We start from the raw sequence: 18,254 nt of genomic DNA, 5'->3' as shown, positions 1-18,254 counted from the left end.
GGTCGATACTGTTACGCTTACGTTATAGAAATAACACATTGTACTGTATTTGTGGTAATAATAAATGTTTTAATAGAATATCAAAATATGCTCCTTATCTCCTGACAGTGCACATGGAGTGAGTAGTGGTACAATATATAATGATTCTGTTGGGGGACCATTATTTGATAGGGTATATTTGTCAGAATACACTACCACTGAAATATTCAATAAAGATATAATGGAGTATCAAAATATTATCAAATAAACATAAGATGTCAATACTGTTAAGAGTTATACCTCTATGGGATTCAGCCTGCCTGCACAATTGGAAATGGGAACACATAAGGAAGCACATTTCGATAGGGCAGCGCGACTCGATAGACTCTACTATCGATTTGCGCTACGGTAGCATTTTTCGACAAGGCAGCATAGATCGTCAGAACACCGGCACAAGATCTGACCATAATTACACTTGTGCTTTCCATAAACTGTTGTTGCTTTAGCCTATTATTTCATTTGCCACCCTGGCAGTGGTGAGCGATCGTGAGAGCAAATACAAAATATAAAAACATAATTCAAACCGATGTGCGCATTGGCAACACACGGCTCAAGAAACCGACAAATAGCCTATACGTAAAACCCTCCACTGAAAATCTATAGGCTATCTTTCATAAAGATACCCATCATGGAATGTTAACGGGATTGTCGGTCTCTAAATGTTTGAACTTTTATGAGCGCACCTCTCTCTCTTCGCTCCACCGGATCTTTCTGAGAACGGTGACGCCGTTATCAATCGAGTATTGATTGGTCAGTAGGCGGTGCTTTTACACCGGTTGATCTCTAATCTCCAACATAACCTGCTCCCGACCAGGTTAGGTGTTCAGCATAAGTTACCACAGCGATTTAACCCGGTATAACAAGTGATCTACCGTCGTGATACACAAAACCCTGGGTTGAACCTGAAGTTACCTCGTTAACGCCAAACCCTGCTTCGTAGCCTACAGGCCTAGATCTCAGAGGGCTTGGTACACTAAGTGCAGGAAAACAGTTCTGAAGTCATTTTATATCACCTACTAATACAATATTAGCTGACATATGATTGAAAGTTTATATAGAAAAAAGTTTCATTTTATAAATGTATTAATGAGCTAACTAATTTTAGCCACTGTTGCAATTCATTTCAAGATCTTATTAAGTTAGTTTGGATTTGTACATTGATGTACACCTCTTGGGTTGGGTTCATTATGATTGAGCACATGTAGCAGTAATAGTTTCTTCAGTTCTTTGTTTCTAAAGTTTGAATTGTTATTGTGGTGGTGATTCTTTCTGTGATTATTCATCGCCTTCCACTTTTGTTTGGATTTCTTTTTTGCAATTGATCAAATGGCCCTGCAGATGGCAGCGTCGTCCCAGTACCGTGTTCTTTTAAAGACCTACAATAAATGTGGGGATTTCTGTGCAGTGTTTTGCTTAGAACCTGGTTAAGTGTCATGTTAGATTCGAACTATTTTAACTTATAGTGCAATACTTATCAATGATTGAGTATTCAAATATCCCTTAGTAATGTTCTACATACTGTAGGCCTGTGCATGATCTCAGGAATGTTTAGAAAAAGATAGATGGAGGCTAACACGTTAATGATGGCAAAGAAATGTGGGTAGAGTATAGGGAACATAGACTGTAAAAAGGAATTTATTTACACAAGATGATGAACCGTCAAGTCTTTATTGAAATATTAAGCCTACATAATACACAGTATAACATACATAAAAAGGCCAGGAGATACATACCTACTTCTTTTAATTCCAACTTAATAAGAAAAAATACAGATGGGCCTAATGACTTAACATGGAGTGAAATACATTTACCATAACAAATGCATATGTTAATTGGTCATATGGTGTGGTTTGACGCTCAGAGAAGCACACCTAATCTAATTTAAAAGCGGATTATACTGTATTGGAAACGGAGAAAGGGTCTCCGATTCAGAGCAGACATATTGGTCAAAATACAGGATACAGTAATTGCAAACTAATTAATTTTCAGACCTGATAGTATTCATCGCTCTTTTAACAGCAAAGGTCCCGACCATAAAGACTCAACCGGTCTCAGCACTATGTGCTGTGGACCTCTAATTAGCACAGGGTCGCTATACCAACGCAAAACATGGGGGGCATGTCTGTCTGGTACTGTATTCAGGTATTACGATGTGTATATCCCTATATGGATTAAGAAAGATCTTTATTATTTAGTTAATATACACGCGATTAAAACTAAAATAATAGTTGAATAGAACGTGGAAATAGTAAGAAAAGTTACAATCAGAATTCAATCACAACACATTACCCCTACAACTATCCTAAATGGTATGGCTTCACGGTGGTTGAAGAAGTTGCAACACGCAATGGGGAGGGGAAAAAAAACTGGTGTCCTCACTTCTGTCATGCCGCTATATTCGGATTAAAAAAAGATTGTGTCTGAGCAAATACTGAGAATATCTGGGACTGCATTTTGAACTCCTTTGCCTCGTATAATGTGGTGGTAAGTAACTTACTGCTTCATAGCTAGCTAAATGAGGAACGTTAGCCAGAGTTACTGATGCACTTGTTGCGTTAGGTTGTAACGTTGCCATCCCATCCAAACAAACATACCGTTTTCCCTTAGAGAAACGTTACCACCGTTATAAGTTTAAAAACACTATTACTTTAGTTTATTCTGCTTTGTTTCTGATTTAACGTAGCTCACTTATACATTATATGTGTAATTAACTAAGCTAACGTTACACCGAAACTTTGACAGAAAGGACGTGTTGCGTTAACTAACTTTATCGCCCGATATGTAAATACCGTATCAGGCGTTTGATAATATGGTGAATATATAAACAGTCAAACCATGGGAGTTTAAACTGGAACTGAAAAGCTGGCTCACTCTCTTGTATTAAGTGGTATTAGTAATGGTGATGCCCCTGTTTATTCTGAAACCCCCTCTTTATTTTATTCCTTTATGGTTTTAGCGGGCTGTGAGGATCCCTTACACTTCAGAGAGAGCTTGCTCTGTGCAGAGGGGATGTTTTCCAATAGCCAGCAGTGTGCTCTGAATTAGGGATTATGACAGTCTTGGAGGGGAATTAAGGTTTACAGATGGCTGCTCTCATGTGATGCCAGGTTTCACCCTGGTCAGCAGCAAGGGGAAGTCTGAAGACGTCAGCCAGCACTGTTTGGACTGATAGTAAACTTGTTTTGGAGGTGGGATGCAGTGGAGACTAGTGTAGCTTGTAACTAATTGTGCTCTGGATTTAAGGTTGGTATAGCTTCACTTCATTCATTAGTTACTCAGTACTTTTCAGGCTTTACACCAGCTGTTAGACTTTGGTTTTGATGTAATATGGCAGCATTGATAACTACCACTGCTTATTCTTTTAAGTAATCTTATGTTTGCTCTGTGTTATTGATAACAGGTTATTTGTTCTAAATACATTCCATTTTATAAAGGTTTTATTTATTTATTTGAATGTCAGGGTGCATTTAAACTCATTGCATCTGTTGTATATTGCAGCTTTATTCTTTCAACTGAGCTCTTAAGTAAATGTATATTGCATTTAAGTCAAACGTGGAAAAAGTCTTCAACATAAACAAACCAAATGCTGAAATGCTAATTGGCCAAACATTACATTGCAAGTATAATTCAGATATCTAACAAGGATTGTACTTAAGTATTTTTGTTTTTAAAATGTACAGTGTAAAACAGTTTTCAGCAGAGTCAGGGCAGATGAAAAATAAAAGCAGAAAAAATACCCACAAGACCATCCACATTCCTAAACAAAGCATTTTTTTCTCCTAAGAAAACTGTCTATATTTTTCAGTCTTGTTACTTCACACATGAGTTTGTTCACATACTGTATGTCTGCAACCTCTTCTTTTACTATCTCTTTAAAGATTTTTTTGGGGGCTTTTCCGCCTTTAATTGATAAGACAGCTAGGTGAGAAAGGGGAGAGAGAGGGGGAAGACATGCAGGAAATCGTCACAGGTTGGACTCGAACCCTGGACCTCTGCGTCGTGGCATAAGCCTCTCAGTATATGTGCGCCTGCTCTACCCACTGATTCAACCCGGCCACAATCATGATCACAAATTTGATTGTATTGCTTCAGTATAGGCTACATGTTTATGATTATTGAATAAAAATACATCTTTGTCAATGAGACTATTGTATAAATGCAGAAGTATTGTAATATTGTAAGCAGTATAGCTCACATTATAGAATATTGACTAACCAGAGTAGAGCGGTACAACATAATGGGCATACATTATATTGAAGAAGCACTCCAAGACTCAAACAGTAGATAATGATTAAAAAGAATGATGTATGAATTATTTATACATTGTCAGTGTGAAAATAGAATTGGGTCTGTTGAGTTTTTGTACCATTTGCTACAGCGTAAATGTACAGTATAGTTAGACTCATAAACGAAGTCAGAAGTTCAAGATACAGGAATTTCAGGTTTTTATGTCTGTTTGCACTGCCACACAGATGTGAGTAAGGCTGTGTTTGAACATGTCTATAAATCACATTTGCTGTGACAAATGTTTTGCTCCTTGAGCCAACAACATATACTTTTGTAGTTTCCACAACTTGTATTGTACATTACACCTTTTTATAATGTTTTATTTTCTTATGATTTATCTCACAGTGAGGCCTATTGCTAGTGCTTTATAACATATTTTTCCACTATGTGAATGCCAAACTCCTGAAGAATTGCATGTAAAAAGACACAAGTATGACGCAAAGAAGAAAGTTAGTTTGTCCAAGAATGTCTTACCATGCTGGTTATTTTCTACTTTTTACTTGGAGGAGATTGGCACAAAATCCAGACTGCTTCAGTTACGGATCATTTGTTTTTGGTCCCTTGTATTTTTTTCTCTTGTTTTACTGGTTATCGTCAAGAGCAGGATTTAAGGGGATCAGAGTCGACGTGCAGCAGTAATTAACCTGATTAATTGATTTTGAGACGTTAATCAGATGAGCCACGTACCAGTAGGGGCTTCAGGTCAGCATGGAGGGCCAAGCTGCTGCTGTCCATTAAGCAGTATCTGCATAACACAATTCGTTTTCATAATTTAGTGTTGCTGTTGTCAGAATAGAAATAGAAAAGGTATGCACAAGGATTGTATTATTATTATTATTATTATTATTATTATTATTATTATTATTATTATCTGAAAATATTGTTTCCAGTTAATGACTATTATTAGGATTACATTATAACTCATTGAATTTGCCCAACTATATCCCTGTAAGATGCTTTTTAAGGTAGACCAATACCAGTCATTTATTTGAGTCATGGATTTGATTAATTTTTTTGGATGATCCCTCTGGAAGATTATTGTGGTGGTAAAACATTTGGCCTCAGAAGGGACAAGCCATGTTGAGTTCATCTTGGTTGTGGGATAATGGGAGACAGCCATGTACTTATGTCTGAGTATGGGATTGTTTATGTTATGACTGACTGACAGTATACTGATGCAACCTCAATGAGGAAGGTTGCACGTATGGCTGGGCAATATATCGATATTATATCAATATCCTGATATGAGATTAGATATCGTCTTAGATTTTGGATATCGTCATATCGTGATATGACATAAGTGGTGTCTTTTACTGGTTTTAAAGGCTGCATTACAGTAAAGTGATGTACTTTTCTGAACTTACCAGACTGTTTACTGATGATTATTTATCTAAAATCTAAGTGTGAAGATATTTTGTTAAAGCCCCAATTTTCTACCCTAGAATATCGTCGCAATATCGATATTGAGGTATTTGATCAAGAATATCGTGATATCTGATTTTCTCCATATCGCCCAGCCCTAGTTGCACGTTCCACAGCAGAACCTAGATCTGTTTAAATTCCATTCTGCTGACACCATGAACTATTACAACTATTACTTCTAGTCATTGTCTTTATTGTGACTATTATTGCCATTGTTCGTCATACCCCCAACCGGCACCGTCAGACACCGCCTACCAAGAGCCTGGGTCTGTCCGAGGTTTCTTCCTAAAAGGGAGTTTTTCCTCGCCACTGTCGCACTTACGCATTCATGCATGCTCTTGGGGGAATCACTGGAATTGTTGGGTCCTTGTAAATTATAGAGTGTGGTCTAGACCTACTCTATCTGTAAAGTCTCCTGAGATAATTCCTGTTATGATTTGACACTATAAATAAAATTGAATTGAATTGTCTTCATCATTCACCTTGAACTGTAGTTGGATCATGTTTTTAATGTCTTTGCCTATCTTACTTTAACGTCATCTATCTTTTCAGATGCAATATGGACTTACCGCCCTGGAACAGATAAAAAGTGACGGATAGAGGAAGCAAGAGAAGACAGAGGCAGTTTAACAGAGAGAAAGTACTTATCATTGACTTACACCAGACATCATGTCCACTTCGATAAAGCAGGAGAGAACCATTTGTGTTCTCCTCCCCAACAAAGACCAGCTGGACATTACTGTCGGGGTGGGTGTTTAATATGTCTCTAGCTGTCCTCTTGAAGATCACAAAGAGGTCTTAACAGATGGTCAAAGTTCTTTTTATCATTTCAACTGCACCACATACTATTGAATTCTGAATACTGACTTCTTTGTCTTTTTTTTTTTTTTTTTAACCTGCTCCAGCCAAAGCCCACAGGGCAGGATGTTTTTAATCGAATGGCAGAGCTTCTTGGAATCAAAGAGCTGCACTTCTTTGGCCTCACAGTGGTGAGGGGTAAGTTCACTCCTCATTGACTCCTCAGCCTCACGCTAGAGTACAAAGCAGTTTTATCAGAAGACTGTTTGTTGACCAGTTCATGCACATACAGTACAGTGCCTATACCACATTTCAGCAGTCAGTCAGTTAGATTGTAAACAAGAGTATCATGTTTGGTTTTAGACAATTATAACGATTTACTGCAGGGCTTTGCAGTGCCACTCTTTTACTGGCACTTGTTTATTAAATATTGTGGAAAATGTTTTCTGTCAGAAGGCTGTTTTAGTAAAGACAAAACATTGCACCCTTCCAGTCTACATAATTGAATGGTGTAATCCACTTTAGCCACCGAGCAAAGTTCTGAACTTTCTGTTTCCTTGTGTTTCTGTTCTCTTTCTTTGTTCAAATACGTTAAAATGCATTGGTAATCTTGTGTAGCTCACCACTTGAACAAGCAGCCTTTTGTTTTTGTGGTGTTGGTTCAGCGATCACTTAGGCCTGGATTCCTGCAATATTAACTTCATTAAGCCTGGAATGCACCCTTGCATTCCTCCTCTTCACTGAGGGGAGGGACGGATTGATGATGGAAAGAGGAGGGTGGGAATGGAAGGGAGGAAAAGAGGTAGGGGGACCCATCATGACACAGGCCGCCTTACTTTAAAGACTTCAATGAAGGATGAGAGGTAGGAGTTGGAATGAGTCAGAGTACGGATGGGCTGAAAGGAGAGATGGATGGTTAAAGGAACACGTTGTGAAACGGCTCGGCGAGCATGATTTGGCTACACAAAGTTGAACAAAAGAGATAAGGTGGATCAAATAGAAAATGCCCATGACATGACTCATAGGACCAGGCTGCGAGTGAAACATCCTCATTCTCAGCACAGGTTGCAAACAGCTTTTTAGCCCCTCTCCTGAAATAGAATTCAAATTAGTTTTTGATAAAATAACATTAACGTTGGCAAATGGTTTTCATGGGATTGCAGGATAGATAAAAAGCTAATTATCAAGATCAAAGCTATGCTATGTTAGATGCATCTACCTATCCCTTTACACATTAACAGAATGTTACTTATGTTATGTGACTGACAAAGCTCCTGCCGGCAGTGTTTGGTCTGTGCTGCCATGCTACCACTGAAATTAGAAAATGGATACATTAACATTAGCATTGTTCCTGGTAGCCCCATTCACAAAAGGAATAACAAGGTTTTTTTTTTCTTTCACCCTAATGAATCCCATTGTTGGTCAAATTTTACGCTTGGTTACATTATTGTTTTGTTTGCTTGCTAACTGTCTGCTTGTTTCATGATTGTCTTTCTCCATCCCAGAAAATGAGCACATCTTTTTAGACATGGAGGAGAAACTGACTAAGTACTTTCCTAAGGAATGGAAGCAAGATTCAGGAAAGGTAAGGCAGCCTGTTGTGAAGATTGGAACATTTTCGATGAGTAAATTAGGAGCATTTTTGCTGTGACCCACTCTCCAAACTATTGTAGATTTTGGTTAATTGGGAGGTACAGTCCAGTGGCCTACATGCACCAACTTTTCATTTAGCATGACAAAAAGATGAGCACAGGCCTTCTCTAACATGTCTCTTTCTGCATACAGGGATTACCGAAGAGACCCTTGCCTATAGTGCTCTGTCTCAAAGTGCAGTACTACATAGAAAACGGTAGACTCATTTGGTATGTCCATGTTCTTTATGCATCGTCTTCACTACTGGACAAGCTTGCTTTTTGTCCATCCATCTTTTTCCTCCTTTCTGACATATTTTTCTTTTGGTGTGGTACCAGTGAACGTAAGGCACGGCATCTATACTACTCTGACTTGCGGGAGCGGGTGCTTCGCTCTGAATGTCGTCAGCAGGAGGAGGTGTACTTCCAGCTGGCAGGTTACGCCTTGCAGGCTGATCTCGGTGACCACCCGCTGCCCAGGCAGGATATGGAGGTCGCTCCTTACTTTGAACCCAAGGAGTACTTCCCCCCTTGGGTAGGAGTTATCGTGTTGCAGCAGCATTAAAAAAAACTATTGTCTCTAATAGGTTTTAATGTTTTATATTTTGAGGTTATGTTGCGCTCTCTGCCTTAATCCATGTCTGTCCCTTCATCCTTCTGCAGATTGTAGCTAAGCGTGGAGTAAACTATCTCCACTGCCATGGGCCCAAGGTGCATCAAGAGCTGTGGGGAATGTCTACTCGTGATGCCATGCTGCTCTTCATCAGGGAGTCATGTCAACTGGAGGATGTACCCGTCACGTTTTATAAACTGCAAAAGGTCTATTTAGTTTTTTTAGTATTATATTTAGTATTATAAGAGTTTCTTGAGTTGCGTTTTTGTAGCACACACAATACTGCAAGGTGTGTTTATTTGCATGATTGATTTATATCATTAAAATCAGAATCATCAATTAGGCTGGTGGGTAGTGGAATTTGTTTTCAGCACATTATTATCTACGGCCATTCCAGACGTATTCCTTCCCTCTGACTGAAGTACTGTCTTTTCCAACACAAATACAGTTACTTTGGCTTCATTTCAGCTGTGCTGGACAAATGACTAAGGGGCAGTTATGTAACTTTCCATCTAATCCAGTTTATTGTCCTCCCCATTCCAAGATTACTCATCTACTGAGTGAATTTTGAAGGCTGGCCCATCCATTGCGTAATGTGCTATCACTTTTAATTTGTTGTTAGCAGCAGCCCAGTGTTTCCCATTGAAGTAGGGAGAGGGGCTCAACTGTGGAATAACTGTCTTATCTGAACTGCTCACATGCCTCTCTGGCATCTCATCATTCATTTGTCCAGGACAAAAAGGCAGAGAGAGGAACGGCATTGCTCGGCCTGACCCTGCGAGGAATGCAGGTTTATCAGGTATGTGCATGTGTGTTATTGATGCATAGTATATGCGTCAACACATGGATACATAAGAGTGAATCTGCATATGCTCAAGATTCAGTCTTTGTATCTATAACCCTATAAAACCTCTGACTAGACATGTGAAGAATGTGTGGGATTTCCACCAACAGCAATGGATCAGAAGATAGGAGCTGTCTGCCAGTCAGTTGTTTGATCTGTCCATCGGGGGGCATCTGGGGGGATTAAGGCTCCAGGCCTGGCTGATTAAAGAGCTAACAGACCATGAGATTCGTCGAGAAGCCCTTGGCCTCTTTGCCAAGTCCAGATGTCTCCTGTAAACAAAAATACAATGGATTATTGATCGCTAATTATAAAATATAACCTAGTAGATTACACATCCAGAAATCTCTTGCTGCTGAAACACAAAACCTCACAAACATATGAGGTATTGTGTGTGTGTGTGTGTGTGTGTGTGTGTGTGTGTGTGTGTGTGTGTGTGTGTGTGTGTGTGTGTGTGTGTGTGTGTGTGTGTGTGTGTGTGTGTGTGTGTGTGTGTTTGTTATTCATAGGAGGTGAACAACACGCGACAGCTGTTGTACGACTTCCCCTGGTCAAATGTGGGACGTCTCACTTTCCTGGTAGGCACACTGCTCATTTCCATTCCCTGTTGAGATGAGGTGGAATTGTTGTAATTATTTAATGGGCATTAGCTTTGTACGCTATGTATAATATGTTGTCCCATTCAGGGTAAGAAATTTGAGATCCAGCCAGATGGCTTGCCATCAGCCAGGAAGCTGGTTTACTACACTGGGTCATCGTTTCGCTCTCGCCACCTCCTCCTGCACCTGAGCAGCAGCCATCGCCTCTACCTCAGCCTCCAGCCTGCTCTCAAACACCTACGCCAGCTGGAGGAGAGCAAAGGTAGGGAGAAGCCACTGAAAGTTAAATAATAACTTAAGAAAAGTCACGTTTTCCCCCACACAACGAAATCAAAAAGGTTCCTGTTCAATAATCACATTTATAGCACAGTACCTTAATAAAATGCATCATATAAGAAACATGTAATTGTTGAGCCTTCATTGAATAAAAGTATTTTGGTGTGTTTAAAGGTCTAAATATATAAGCTGTGGGAGTCGAGAGTTTTTCAATGATCAGCAACCCTTAAGGGTTACTAATATTATTTTCAGCATTTTAAGTAGCTTCTGGCAGCTTCCAGTTAGCGAAGACTACTAGTATTCTTGGTATATCTTCAATACTTTCTATCATCTTCTTAACGAACAGCCAACCTCAATTTATTTAGATGTTTTATGCTCTTTTCTTAATTTTAGATAAAAAGCGCTACAGAGAGTCGTACATCAGTGATGACCTGGACTTGGGCCCCACAGGCAGCGAGAGCAGCCCTGGTCTGTCGCGACACTCCACCAGCAGCTCTGGAATTGAAGCGGACGCCCGCCAGCGCAGCATCTCCACAGAGATGGCCTCCATGGAGGAGGAAGGTCAACGGCAAGCAGAGAAATGTTTCAGCTCAGTAGCCAGCCACAGCAGCTCCTGTACATCTGGGTTTGACATAGGCAGTAAGGCTCCAATAGAAGATGAGGGGTGGCAAGAGGAAGGTGAGAGAACTTTTATACTGAAACATTTGTACAGGACATTTTATTCATCCCTCTGCATATTGTTTTTTGAATGACTTAGTCAGTTGGTAGACACAAAAGCAGCTCTATGCCATGCTGATCTTGTATTTACCTTTTGGGAATAATGGTTTACTGGTGATCCATTGAGAATATGAGAGGTTAACAATGTTGCTGTTGTTATCATCACCTGCTTTCACCCTTATCGTTGAGTATGTCTCAAAGTAAGTCATTTTGCCATACGAATGTGGAATAGGGATGCTTATGATTAATATAAGAATATATTAGTATATGTATATACAGATTAAAGCGTAACTCTCACCAAAATGCAACCTAGGGTCTTTTTGTGAATGTACCCGAGTTAAACTTTCGTTTAAAAAGGACGGAAGCGCCACTTTTAAGATTTACCGTATCTTCGTTTTTTTTTGGTCAAATGGCCTTTTGAATGGGAGTCCTAGGGGCACTTCTATGATCGCATCAAAATCGCTATTTTTAAAACACTAAGAAGGCTCGACACAACATGAAACGTTGCTCGAAGTATCACCAGGGGCTCTACACGTGAACTCCAGCATTGAGAACATTGTTTGTGTACACAGAGTTTACTAAAAAGAAAGGTTTTAACAACTCACTGTAGCTGTTGTTCTTCCGGTCGCCGTCTATCGAGCCAGTCAAAAATAGTCGAGGGAGGAGAGTAAAGATGGAAAGCTCCTAAAGCTTAGTTCCATATAAATGCACAGATAATTTGTTGTTTTGTCGTGAGTGAAACACAATATTGACCTTGTAGTTGAAAAAGGAGCCTCATATAAGAATGACATTTCCTCCTATGGCAAAGTGGTCTCAGGTGAGGGGCCAGACAAAGAATGGTTCAAAAATCCTATGAAAAATCGAGGAAGGGATGAAGTGACCCTGCCCGGAGGAAGCCCGGGGCCCCCGTCTGGAGCCAGGCCCAGATGGAGGGCTCGTCAGCGAGCGTCTGGTGGCCGGGTTTGCCACGGAGCCCGGTCGGGCACAGCCCGAAAAAGCTACGTGGCGGACATCCCTCCATCCCATGGGCCCACCACCTGTGGGAGGAACCGCTGGGGTCGGGTGCGCTGCCACATGGGTGGCAGTGAAGGTCAGGGGCCTCGACGGACCAGACCCGGGCAGCAGAGGCTGGCTCTGGGGACGTGGAATGTCACCTCTCTGTGGGGGAAGGAGCCGGAACTTGTGCGGGAGGTGGAGCGCTACCGGTTAGATCTGGTGGGGCTTACCTCTACGCACAGTCTTGGTTCTGGAACCATACTCCTGGATAGGGGTTGGACTTACTTCTTCTCCAGGGTGTGAGGCGCCGGGCGGGTGTGGGGATACTCACAAGCCCCCGGCTGAGCGCCGCTACGTTGGAGTTTAACCCGGTGGGCGAGAGGGTCGCCTCCCTACGCCTGCGGGTTGTGGGGGGAAAAACTCTGACTGTTGTTTGTGCATATGCACCAAACAAGAGTTCAGAGTATTCGGCCTTGAGTCGACCTTGAGTGGAGTCCTGCATGGGGCTCCAGTCGGGGACTCCATAGTTCTGCTGGGGGGGACTTCAACGCGCACGTGGGTAATGATGGAGACACATGGAGAGGCGTGATTGGGAGGAACGGCCTCCTGATCTAAACCAGAATGGTTGTTTGTTGTTGGACTTCTGTGCTAGTCATGGATTGTCTATAATGAACACCATGTTCGAACATAGGGATGCTCATAAGTGTACTTGGTACCAGAGCACCCTAGGCCAAAGGTCAATGATCGATTTTATAATCGTTTCATCTGATCTGAGGCCATATGTTTTGGACACTCGGGTGAAGAGAGGGGCGGAGCTGTCAACCGATCACCATCTGGTGGTGAGTTGGGTCAGGGGTGGGGGAAGACTCTGGACAGACCTGGTAAGCCCAAAGCGGGTAGTGCGGGTAAATTGGGAACGTCTGGAGGAGGCCCCTGTCCGACAGACTTTCAACTCACACCTCCGGCGGAGCTTTTCGTGCATCCCTGTGGAGGCTGGGGGCATTGAACCCGAGTGGACAATGTTCAAAGTTTCCATTGCTGAAGCTGCGGTGAGGAGCTGTGGTCTTAGGGTCTTAGGTGCCTCAAGGGGCGGTAACCCACGAACACCATGGTGGACACCGGTGGTCAGGGAAGCCATCCGACTGAAGGAGTCTTTCCGGGATATGTTATCCCAGACGACTCCGGAGGCAGTTGCAAGGTACCGAAGGGCCCGAAGGGCTGCAGCCTCTGCCGTGAAAGAGGCAAAGCAGCGTGTGTGGGAGAAGTTCGGAGAAGACATGGAGAAGGACTTTCGGTCGGCACCAAGATACTTCTGGAAAACCGTTCGCCACCTCAGGAGGGGGAAGCGGGGAACTATCCAAGCTGTGTACAGTAAGGATGGGACGCTGTTGACCTCAACTGAGGAGGTAATAGGGCAGTGGAAGGAGCACTTTGAGGAACTCCTAAATCCGACTAATACGCCCTCTATGGTAGAGGCAGAGCTGGAGGATGAGGGGGGATTGGCATCAATTTCCCTGGTGGAGGTTGCTGAGGTAGTTAAACAACTCCACAGTGGCAAAGCCCCAGGAATTGATGAGATCCGTCCAGAAATGCTTAAAGCTCTGGGTGTGGAGGGTTTGTCTTGGTTGACACGCCTCTTCAACATTGCGTGGAAGTGGGACGGTGCTTAAGGAGTGGCAGACCGGGGTGGTGGTTCCCCTTTTTTAAAAAGGGGGGACCAGAGGGTGTGTGCCAATTACAGGGGTATCACACTTCTCAGCCTCCCCAGTAAAGTCTACTCCAAGGTGCTGGAAAGGAGGGTTCGGTCGATAGTCGAATCTCAGGTTGAAGAGGAACAATGCGGATTCCGTCTTGGTCGTGGAACAACGGACCAGATCTTTACTCTCGCAAGGATCCTGGAGGGAGCCTGGGAGTATGCCCAACCAGTCTACATGTGTTTTGTGGATCTGGAGAAGGCGTATGACCGGGTGCCCCGGGAGATACTGTGGGAGGTGCTGCGGGAGTACGGGGGTGAGAGGGTCCCTTCTCAGGGCCATCCAATCTCTGTACGACCAAAGCGAGAGCTGTGTCTGGGTTCTCGGCAGTAAGTCAGACTCGTTTCAGGTGAGATTTGGCCTCCGCCAGGGCTGCGCTTTGTCACCAATCCTGTTTGTAGTATTTATGGACAGGATATCGAGGCGTAGTCGGGGTGGAGAGGGGTTGCAGTTCGGTGGGCTGGGGATCTCATCGCTGCTTTTTGCAGATGATGTGGTCCTGATGGCATCATCGGCCTGTGACCTTCAGCACTCACTGGATCGGTTCGCAGCCGAGTGTGAAGCGGCTGGGATGAGGATCAGCACCTCTAAATCGGAGGCCATGGTTCTCAGCAGGAAACCGATGGAGTGCCTTCTCCAGGTAGGGAATGAGTCCTTACCCCAAGTGAAGGAGTTCAAGTACCTTGGGGTCTTGTTCGCGAGTGAGGGGACAATGGACCGGGAGATTGGTCGGAGAATCGGCACAGCAGGTGCGGTATTACATTCAATTTATCGCACCGTTGTGGCTAAAAGAGAGCTGAGCCAGAAGGCAAAGCTCTCAATCTACCGGTCAGTTTTTGTTCCTACCCTCACCTATGGTCATGAAGGCTGGGTCATGACCGAAAGAACAAGATCCAGGGTACAAGCGGCCGAAATGGGTTTCCTCAGGAGGGTAGCTGGCGTCTCCCTTAGAGATAGGGTGAGAAGCTCAGTTATCCGTGAGGAGCTCGGAGTAGAGCCGCTGCTCCTTTGCGTCGAAAGGAGCCAGTTGAGGTGGTTCGGGCATCTGGTAAGGATGCCCCCTGGGCGCCTCCCTAGGGAGGTGTTCCAGGCACGTCCAGCTGGGAGGAGGCCTCGGGGGAGACCCAGGACTAGGTGGAGGGATTATATCTCTAACCTGGCCTGGGAACGCCTCGGGATCCCCCAGTCGGAGCTGGTTAATGTGGCCCGGGAAAGGGAAGTTTGGGGTCCCCTGCTGGAGCTGCTACCCCCGCGACCCGACCCCGGATAATCGGATGAAGATGGATGGATGGATTTCCTCCTATGGAGTCTGTTCATTCGCATTCGGAGATCGACTCTTTTTGACTGAGAAAATGGCGGATAGCGTAAACAACAACTGCTAACGTGAGTTGCTCAAAACCTTTCTTTTCAGTAAACTCTCTGTACACAAACAATGTTCTCAATGTTGGAGTTCATGTGTAGAGCCCCTGGTGATACTTCGAGCAACGTTTCATGTTGTCGAGCCTTCTTAGTGTTTTAAAAATAGCGATTTTGAGGCTAGCATAAAAGTGCCCCTAGGACTCCCATTCAAAAGGCCATTTGACCGAAAAACTAGAATACGGTAAATCTTAAAAGTGGCGCTTCCGTCCTAAATATGCTTTTAAATGAAAGTTTGACTCGGGTACATTCACAAAAAGACCCTAGGTTGCATTTTGGCGAGAGTTACGCTTTAACCTTCAATAAGGAATATATTGACAATGCATCCCTGAGACATCGGTTTAATCTGTGCAGGTGTTTTCACTTTAGCAGTTCCATACAGTTGGGATAATTACACTGTTTCACAGTGCTTCCTCAGGCTATGCACTATGCAAAACACATTGCTCAATAAAGATAACGTGATGTCATTATTCCACATTTCCGCATAGCTGTGTTCTTTTAGTAGCCTGCACCTCGAGCTCAAGTAAACGCTGTGTGCAAAATTATTTTCTTTTTTGTTTCATTGTGATATTGAATAAATATATGGCCACGGCAGATGAGAGACATGATTTTCAGATTTTTCATAATCGGATTTCTTTTCCTTTTTTTTTTTTTTTTTTTTTCAGAGATCAAGACCAATATTGAAAATCCAAATGAGGTTCTTGTGGATGATCCTGATGAGATGTTCCAGTTGGCTGATCTTCTTGAAGGAGTGTCTGTGGATTGTTCCGAACTCTCCTCAGAGACTTGCTCACCAGGTATGAATAATTAGTGAAAAACAATATATTATTTAAACAATATTTCATGTGTTCTCATCCCATTAGTGAAAACAAAATTGGTTGTATTCTCAAACACTAATAAAATGTTTTGGTCTCTACAGAAAACAAAACGTTTCCCACAGACAGTGATGAAGACCTCGAGAAATTGCGTAACAAGGATATGTTAAAACAGGTTGGTCGTCTATCTTCTTTCCCTTGCCTTCTTTTTCTTTGACTCCTATGGATTTCTCTGTTGTATTAGCCTTTACCTTTACATCCTGTCTCTATTCTAGATGCTGAAATCTAGGGCACAAGTTTGCGTAGATCGACACAGCCACAGTCTAGATGATGTACGTCTGTTCCCACCTCCGGCACGGCTGGGGAAGACACTGCCACCTGATTCCTCCCACAGCTATACCTTTGGCCTCCCAGATGCCTCAACAAACACAAAGATCCCTGTTGATCACAGTTATTACCCCCTTTTGCACTGCCATGCCAAACCTTCCTTCTATGGCTGCAGGTCTACTAACTGCCTCTCCTTGGACATGTTAGGTGATGAACAGTTCCTGGAATTCATACTTTGAATACCCTGATGTTCACAAATACGCCCGTTCTCTTCCTTCATTTACAGTGCAGCTTAACTCATAGATTGTGTTTTCTACTGTATGATGATGACAATGTGGGATGTGTGTGTCAAATTGCAGAGAGACATTATTAAAATGGCAGGACCCCTTAGTCCTCTTAGAAAAACTGTGGATTAGAGAACCAAGATCTAATTCAGCAACATTCAATCAGTAAACAGAGCATATTTATTAATGCTGTATATTGTGTACATACTATTTGCACTATTTTATTACATATCAAGGCCTCTGAACAAAACCTTTCTAATCAATTGTATTGTCTTTTATAAAGTTCACACTGTTGACATGTCTGAATAGGTTAATGTTGGGGCAAAACGTTTGACAATAACGGATATTTTGACGTTTTAAGGCCATGCAGTCGTATTGGACATTCATAAGATGGGACTTACTTCCCTTGCAATTAGCATATTTGCTAATGTATTTTTATTAATGAGAATCTCCAGAAGCCACAGTGCTAATGTTTGTGCTCCTGTATTCTTTTGTCATGTTTAAAATCATATTATATAATATTCTCTATTTTTGTATAGTGTGCTCTGTCGTGCTTTTTCTATTAGTCTGCCACAGCAATGTAGCTGCTGATGTGGAAAATTGAACCTCTTTACAGCTGGTAATGCATTCATCCAAAGCTTCCCCATTCTATACTCTCCCCCTGCTGTCGTAATTACAACAGAAAAGTATTCTTTGTAAAGCACTATTTCTGTAACCAGTAATTGTATAATGAATGTGCAGTATTTTTGTGTTATGTAATCCCCAAACAAAGAGCCTTTTTGTCATTTTTTTTCTCAGACATTATTTCCACTGTTTTGTAAATGATAATTGGTATGCAGAAGAACTTGTGTCTTCAGCCAATATTAACTCACTTGGAAAGATTGTAAGTCATTAAACACAGCTTTTATCAAAGCCAATAATGTATGAGCGTCTACCAGTGTTAATTCACAATACTGAACAATTCATTTTTATTTAAAGCAATGTTTTTTTATGAAGGTGAAAATAAATTCTTAATGCTACTAAATGAAACCATGTGTTTTTGCTTTTTTTTGTACTGTTTCACCACTGTAATGTTAAAATGACATGACTCAGTCATCTAAATGTTAAAACATTTGGGCTAATTTAGTTGAACATATCTTCCAGTATAACGTTATGATGTTCAATTTGAAAATGTATCAGCAGACAGGTCAAAGTCATTTGAAAACAAGTAATCTGCAGTGAAGTCAAAGCCCGTCTACGTCCCTTATTAGAAATTCTTTGGTGAAGTCTAGTCGCGTTTGCAGCCGTACCAGAAGTACAAAGAGCAAAACTGATTATCACAAAAAGGAAAATCTTCTGTGCTTTAAAGTTAAAATTGGGCGTGACGTCTCCTGTAGGTTTAATCTTGGGGTTATGGCAAAGATTAGGGTTAAATAACTTTTTAGGTTGCAAGTTTT

The 18,254-nt window shown here is 42.1% G+C and overlaps 1 protein-coding gene across 3 annotated transcripts; it reads left to right on the top strand.

The window, feature by feature from the left end:
* The first annotated feature begins 2,379 nt into the window (after positions 1-2,379).
* LOC144532515 (FERM domain-containing protein 6) lies at positions 2,380-17,847 on the top strand. 3 transcript variants are annotated; one of them, XM_078273307.1, is made up of 14 exons: positions 2,381-2,523; positions 6,301-6,495; positions 6,654-6,744; positions 8,052-8,131; positions 8,332-8,408; positions 8,517-8,712; positions 8,841-8,996; positions 9,524-9,589; positions 10,144-10,212; positions 10,321-10,495; positions 10,903-11,187; positions 16,058-16,189; positions 16,312-16,382; positions 16,483-17,847. In XM_078273307.1, exons 2-14 carry the CDS (start codon positions 6,418-6,420, stop codon positions 16,771-16,773), a joined length of 1,767 nt encoding a protein of 588 aa, XP_078129433.1. In that variant the 5' UTR covers positions 2,381-2,523; positions 6,301-6,417; the 3' UTR covers positions 16,774-17,847. The 3 variants fall into 3 exon arrangements, with proteins under 3 accessions (XP_078129435.1, XP_078129433.1, XP_078129434.1); XM_078273308.1 differs by lacking the exon at positions 2,381-2,523 and adding an exon at positions 3,086-3,282; XM_078273309.1 differs by lacking the exons at positions 16,058-16,189; positions 16,312-16,382; positions 16,483-17,847 and adding an exon at positions 12,056-12,817 and having other exon boundaries at positions 2,380-2,523.
* The last annotated feature ends 407 nt before the right edge of the window (positions 17,848-18,254 follow it).

Source organism: Sander vitreus, chromosome 17, assembly GCF_031162955.1.
Source record: "Sander vitreus isolate 19-12246 chromosome 17, sanVit1, whole genome shotgun sequence".
In the NCBI taxonomy this organism is placed as follows: domain Eukaryota; kingdom Metazoa; phylum Chordata; class Actinopteri; order Perciformes; family Percidae; genus Sander; species Sander vitreus.
Note: the sequence above shows the minus strand (reverse complement) of the source record. Positions and strands in the feature narration are given on the sequence as shown.